The sequence below is a fragment of the Struthio camelus genome, chromosome 14, assembly GCF_040807025.1.
Source record: "Struthio camelus isolate bStrCam1 chromosome 14, bStrCam1.hap1, whole genome shotgun sequence".
In the NCBI taxonomy this organism is placed as follows: domain Eukaryota; kingdom Metazoa; phylum Chordata; class Aves; order Struthioniformes; family Struthionidae; genus Struthio; species Struthio camelus.
The window spans coordinates 12,475,771-12,482,567 of NC_090955.1; the positions used below are offsets into that span (position 1 = coordinate 12,475,771).

At 46.9% G+C, this 6,797-nt stretch overlaps 1 protein-coding gene across 1 annotated transcript; it reads left to right on the plus strand.

Annotated features, from left to right (window-relative positions):
- The first annotated feature begins 884 nt into the window (after positions 1–884).
- On the plus strand, positions 885–3,431 carry SNTN (sentan, cilia apical structure protein). The gene is made up of 4 exons (XM_009678651.2): positions 885–994; positions 1,594–1,628; positions 2,173–2,312; positions 3,193–3,431. The coding sequence occupies exons 1-4, from the start codon at positions 885–887 to the stop codon at positions 3,349–3,351; spliced, it is 444 nt and encodes a 147-aa protein (XP_009676946.2). The 3' UTR covers positions 3,352–3,431.
- Positions 3,432–6,797: the final 3,366 nt, after the last annotated feature.

Consider the following 6,797-nt stretch of genomic DNA (forward strand, 5'->3'; position numbering starts at 1 on the left):
ACCAGGAGTGAAGAGCTGGAGAAGACAGCTGAATTCACTACCTTTTAACAGACCACCCTGGAATTAAAACAGCCGCTTGGTCTTTTAGGTCGGAGTTATCCTGCCTAGCCACTTCTAGGCAAAGGATCCGCAGCAAGGAGAAACGCGCATAGAGATGTAATGCATGACAAGCTGTGTGTTTTCTAATAGCAATATTCTTGCCAATAAATAGCAAAGTTCATCGGAGCCCTTCCAGTTCCCCTAATGTGCGACTGCTCTGCCATATGGCTCAGCACTGCTTTTGGAAGCAGACAATATCCATTTGGGTGAAAAATGAAACGGAGGCTCCGCGTTGGATGCTGTTTTGCTAGCAGGTCTGAGGCAGAGCAGATCTCCTCTTTGTACGAAGGTGGGGCAATAAATATCGGAGCGGGAGCACGCTCACCTAGAACAAACGCTGGGTCGGGATTTGGGAAACGCATGGTTTCTGTCTGTAGGAACAACTTGCTTGCTAGCCTAGAGCAAGTTACATTAGCCCACGCTAGAAAGGTTTCCTATTGAAATGGTAATGCGTACAGCCGAATGGGTTCAGTGTCTTAACTTTTCCTGATTCAAAGTTTTATCTGTGCAGATGTAAGTGGATTCAGGCCCCCTTTGAATTTGGTTTGTTTCTGTTAAATTCTCACATAAAATAAACAGCAATTCTCCTTGCCAACACACAGCACTGCTTCACAGGGGCTGCTTGAGACAGATTTATTTAGCTAGCTCCATGATCACCAGGTAGCGTTGGCATTATTGGTAGGGCATGGCTGCAAGCGGGCTGTTTTCACAGGGCAGAGCTTGCATTCACCTGTTTGCTATTACTCGAGTTGCTTGGAGATCACAAACACGCAGGCTCTGGCGAGATGTGTGGCTGCAGATCCAGCGTGCCCGGCACAGTGCAGTACTCCGTAAAGCAGCCTGCTCTTGCTTTGCCCAAAAAGAGCCCTTCAGCAGCAGGAGACATGCCCAAACGGTAAGCCATTGCTTTGTTCCTTGCATCTTTAGTAATTTAGCATTTGTCTTGAAATTTGTTATCTGAGCATATCTATCTCTACCAAAAGCAATGTCTTCCACTCTGTGTTGGCTGCTCTTTAATTAGTTTCCAGCGCTTCAGCAAATGCAACTAGGCTTTAAGTCCTAACGGAAAATAGGGAGGCCCTTCTGTGAGTCTTGCCGGGATAAAAGCTAGGTGTCTGTGCTCCGAGCTCTAGCGAGCGGGGAACGGCAGGTTGCGCTGTGCCTCTCTGGGGACAGGCTGAAAACCTAGAAACTTCCTGGAGCTCTTTCATGTGCTGGAGAAATGACTTTAAAACATGTTGAAATGCCCCTCTCAGGCAGTCAAGTTATTTAATAAGCATTTTTTAAAAGGGTAATTGCTTAGGTGCAGAATCAGGAGCCGTGGGATGTTGTGCGCTGCTTGTAAAGGATATCAGTCTTTCAGTTGTACAGGAAAGCTATTCTCCTTTTGGGGAATTAAACAAAGCATAGACACGAGCAAGCTCATTTGTGGAGAAACTGTATGCACTTGCGATCCATCAGGTGGTAACTGCCTCTCTTCTCTCTCGCTACCAGCATACCTATAGCCAAGCAGCTGGCCTCAATAAAAGGTAAGGCAACCCCATCGTTAAGCTGTGGGGGTTCGGTTTTTCAAAGGACACAGCCCAAGAGCAGTAAATGGTGGTGATTTAGCAGAGCTGCTGGAGGCCTTGCAGGTCCTGGGTCTGTGCAAGAAGAGAGGGTCTCGTGCGGATGTGATCCCTGTGCAGCGTGTCCCAGCTCCCACACCCCAGGAGCCCAAAGGCACCCGGGAGAGCGGCCAGCACGGCAGGTCCCCACAGCACGACAGGTCCCCGACGATGCACGAGGTTGGGGCAGAGCAGACATCCTGGACGTAGCCCCGCGCTGCTGCTGGTGCATGCCCTTACTGGGCTCGAAAGCCTCCCACGAAGGTGCGCGGCATCTCTGGGACACAAGGTGTGTTGGTGGCCCACTCCAAATAAAATCTGGGCCAGGCCCTCTGTGGGTATAAACAGTTGCAGGCTCATTAACTTTAATGAAACTACACTGATTTCCACCCACTCAGGATGTTTCTGACAGATTCCTTTCAATTATATCTCAAACAGCAGCCTATATCTCTTTCTTTCCCTCCAGCTCTTCGGAAAGGCTCAGACCTTGAAAAAGCTTTTGCTACTGCTGCTTTGGTGTATAACAACTCCGCTGACCCCGAGGGCAAACTCAGTAAAGCAGAAGCCAAAAGCCTGCTGCAAACCCAATTTTTGAGTTTCATGCAGGTGAGGAAGTTGCAGGGGTGCTGAGCTGGCGGCGTGCGGGCTCAGCAGGACGGTCTCCCCCCTATGCCCACCAGCCCTCCTCATGTGCTCTTGCTGCCGGGCAAGCCGTTTTGGGTGCAGGGAGGGCACCCGAGCTCTGTCCTGCAGCTAGGGGTACACCCATCCGTGGGGCAATTGCAAGTGTGATTTTAGTGATTAGGTAAATACATCTCCAATGAATTAGGCACTGTGTTTTGAGCCTGTGTATAACACGGGGCTGAAGGAGGAGGGAGACATCGATAAACCACTGTTGACATGCCTGCCTGCATGTTCTTCAAGAAATAGGGCAACTGTAAGAAAATTTAAATAAAAAAAAAAAAAAATCAAACAATGACAAGGGACCATGCGATTGTGGGGAGAAAAAAACCCAAGCATTTATTTAAGAGTTCGTTAGTTTGCCAGAGCACCAAACACCAGGGGGGACATGAAGTAGTAGCTACTAAAGCTATATATTTTGAACTCAATTGTTTCTGCAAACTTCCCAGTATGTGTTCAAGTGTCTGCCTTAAACATTAAGGCCGGGTGGGTTTGTGTTCACTTCCTCTCCCTGGTCTGATCGAAACAGGACTCCACTTCTTGCAGCAGTGTCCTCTGTAGCCACTGATACACTACTGCAGTTACCGATTATGCTCGTCACTGCCAGGTTTCCAGTGAAGAATAGGTCTCTTTTAAAAGATGTATTCTGGATTTGGGCAGAGACTGGGGACTAGTAGTTCTTCTATCTATCTGATTGCAGTAATATTTCTAGTTGAATTTCTTGGGATACCTTCAGGAAAAAACAATATGAATGTGGAAAGAAAGGAACTTCATGCTAAATATCTTTCATTAAAATTCTCCATAGGGCCAAGAAAGCAAACCAAAATACCAGGAAATAATTTCTGCCCTGGATGAGGAGTCAGAGAACAAAATTGATTTTGAAGACTTCATGATCTTGTTAGTCAGTCTTGCTCTAATGTCTGACCTGCTGCGGGAGATCAGAAATGTGAAAACCACAAAGTGATCAGTGCTATAAAAGAAGAAATAGCTACGCACATTATGAGGAAAGTTTCATACAGTGAAGCACACAGAGATAATACTAAATGTCTGGATACCTTATGCTCTTTCCTTCTAAATGGAATAAAGCCTTGTTTGAACCTGGGTGAATTCAATCCTGTGCAGAGAAATAAATCGTAGGCTGTGTCCCAGCAGGAGCAGGTCTGTGGAGTGAAACAGTGGTGCTGAGGACCTCGCGCATTGTGAGGATGCACTTTGGACCGCCTCTGGGCTGGTCCCAAGGGCTGAGCGGTGATGGGTGGCTGGAGCACCTCCTCCTGCTCCGCTTCATCCCACAGGACTGCAGTCCGTGCTCTCCAAGCCCAGGCGTGGCCCGTGGGGGCGATTGGAGGTTGCTGCAGGAGCACGCTCCTGCCCAGGCTGAAACGGGGCTGCTGGCATGCCGTGGCCAGCTGGCTCCCCATGGCTCTCTGTTAGCCCCGGCATACTTAAGCCTTGGGTCTTACTCCCAACAGGCATAACTTCTCAAAATTGGCAGCAACAGGGAAATATGTTGCAGCCTTTGGTAAATGTTGACTTTACTCTGTGTGGTTTCTGCCCCACCATTAGCCTTTCTGAAAGGAGTATGTACTTTTTTTTTTTTTTCCCAGCTGACTTGTCGTAATGCTTATTGAGTGATCACTGTTGAGGAAATTGAGTCCAATGCTTGCAATGTCTTTGGTAGTGGAGCTGTTATATGACTAAAGGGCTGACTTAATTAATCATGTCAGCCTGCTAAGTCCATTGCTTCATGAAACTGTGAAGAGGAGAAACCAGAAAAGCTGAGAGACAGTCAGGACAATGGATGGTGGGAAAAGGACAGCTAATAAAGTGTAAGTAGTGGAACTGAGTGATCCTGGCTGCCCAGGCATGGGCTTGGGCAGGGCCAGATCCTCAGTAGTAAACGTTCATGATCCTAGTCTTTGTTTTTATTCCCACCTATAAAGTCTTGTCTCACAACCAATATTTAGCCTACTGTAATATCCTTTTGAGGTACAAAAAACAGTCCTACACCTCAGTAACAGAATATCTTCTGTAAGAATTTAATCACCTCTAACAAGGCAGTGAAGGTGACTGAGCCAACAAAACAGTGCAGCCCCTTTAATTTTCTCTTCTTCCTTCTCTGAAAAGAAAGAGACGAGAATGATTTAGTTTTGGTGCTTGTTTTTTTAAGTTTTTGAAGAATCAAAAATTAGCACATTCATTGCCCTTTAAATCAACACTATCTGAGTAACCAGATTTAACTCAATGACTTAAAAAGTCTCTGCTTCCAGAAGCCAACAGGATGTTTTGTAGTGGATGTCAACGCAAAAGAAAGACATGTTGCAGTAGGAGGCTTGCAAATAAGTTGTTCTGCGAGAGGAAGGTCTGTGTCTTTGCGCAGTATCAGGAGGTGTTTGTGCAACGTGGGACAGAGCTGAAAGAAGGAACATGAATGGATGTGGTGGATTTTGAAGTGAAACTCAACAGGTAGGGTGCTGCTCGGTGGCATCTGTCCCTGGGCCAGCGCCTGGCGTAATGAGCTGACCTACAAGCTAAACATTCATAAATGTTGTTTCCTACAAATATAAACTGGGTTTAGCTAAATCCCTGGCTCTGATGATGCAACGCCAGAATAGGCACTACCACGGCCCTGGCAAGAAGTTCTGGTTTTCTGAGAAAACCAGAAAGCATTTGTTTCTGGCTGTTTGCTTGCTCGTGGGGATACTGGTCCTGCACAGATCCCACTGAGGGAATGGTGGGTCTGCGGCACCGTGCTGCAAGGCCCAGCTCTCCCAGCCGACCGCCTCTGTGGGGCAAGCGCCAGTGCTCCCATAAACAGCACTGGGCAGGCACAGGGTTGGGGCAGATGAGCAGCGTCTCTTAGTGACTGATCCCTCCAGGCTGGCCATCCTCTGAAGTTGACCTTGGCCAAGTTAGCCCGGTTCAAAGTGAGAACGTAATGTGGCAGCGTAATCCATGCAGGTATCACAGAGATGGATGTTTTTGCGAGGTAGATGCAACTTCAATAATTTATCCCTAATGTTTCTCACTCTCTTCCCCCCGTCCCCTTATTTTTTGGCTAGGCAGAAGATCTGTGAAAGCTTAAAACAATCAGCCCAGGGTAAAAATATGGATTGATTGTGAGAGTCCCTAGTAGGCTTTTCCCATTACTAAAGTAAAGAAAACACTGCACAATCCTGAAAAGCATGTTTGGGAGCCACTGATGACTTTAAAAGCATGAATTTCATAATACGTCTCTGTTACAACAAAAAGCGGAAAGGAACAATATTGTGAAGCCAATTAAGAACAAGTTCTTTGAAATTGTTAAGGCCCTAACACAACTTCTGTTATTGCTGAAACGTTTCTTCATCTTGCGTGACTTGAATTAATGACTTAAGAGCCTTTTATCAGCTCAATTCACTCTGTCACCTCATCATATGCAAGCTCTTCTTATTCTAATGCGCTATGTGTTTTGTACTAGCATCTAGAGCCCCTGGCTTCAGTCAAAAGCCTCTTGCTCTAAGCGCAGCAGAAAGCCAAAGTTAGAGGCAATTCCCAAACAACTCAATAGGCAAGATATTCAAGTGGTAGGAAAGCAACCAGAGGCACAGAGAAATCAAGTGCCTTGCTCAACATGTGTGGCAGAGCTGGAAGTAGGAGCTGATCTACCTTGGGCTTCTCACGAAGGCCTGGATGGCAGACCATGACTTTCCAAAGGGGCAGTGATGTTTTCTGCAAGAGTTTCTGAGCAAAGTGAATGAGATATGCAAGGTGTAATCTGCAGCAGTCTTTGAAGGTCCTGCCTGACGCTCAAAATGAGAAGTACGTGCTTGGAGGAGCCGCAGCACCTTCTCATACCTAGGCGTAGGCAGAAGTTTGCAGCTCAGCTATGGAAGATGCTCTTTTATTAGCTCAGACTATTTGTGGCTGCCCTGAGCACTCTCAGCTAACGGCTTTGAAGCTGATCTGGCATAGACAGCATGTCTGGCTGCATCCTTGGGGAGCTGTCTAAAAGCTAGCTTAAAAGGCTGCTGTAGTGTTTTATTTCATTCCTAGCTTGCTCCTATTGGAAACAATGGGAGTTCATCATCGATTTCACATAGCAGAGCCCACGCAAGTGCTAAGGAGTTGAGCAGGCAGCTAAACTGATGAAATCCACAGGCTCTTCTGCCTTGACAAGTGCAAATAGCATATCAATGTATGATCCCCCCGGCAGCGAAGACAGCACTAAGAGCAGCTTGTCAAAATCTGACCTCAGTGGGCTGGGGTCGGGTGGGGTTTTTTGCAGCTGCACTGTTCAGGTGCAAATCACCACCCTGGGGAGGATCTGCAGACTCCAGATCTGAGTTTCAAGTTGTGTTCTGAAAAGCCTGAGTCATCCCCACAGTTATGTGAGCTTTCAAATGACTATCAGAGGAGAAGTGAGAGTCA

What these genes read in the sequence shown, in the direction of transcription:
- SNTN (XM_009678651.2), top strand. Translation starts at nt 885, where the DNA reads ATGTGTGGCTGCAGATCCAGCGTGCCCGGCACAGTGCAGTACTCCGTA. An exon ending in GCAGGAGACATGCCCAAACG is followed by an intron (nt 995 to 1,593) that starts GTAAGCCATTGC and finishes TCTCGCTACCAG; the next exon opens with CATACCTATAGCCAAGCAGC. An exon ending in GCAGCTGGCCTCAATAAAAG is followed by an intron (nt 1,629 to 2,172) that starts GTAAGGCAACCC and finishes CTTTCCCTCCAG; the next exon opens with CTCTTCGGAAAGGCTCAGAC.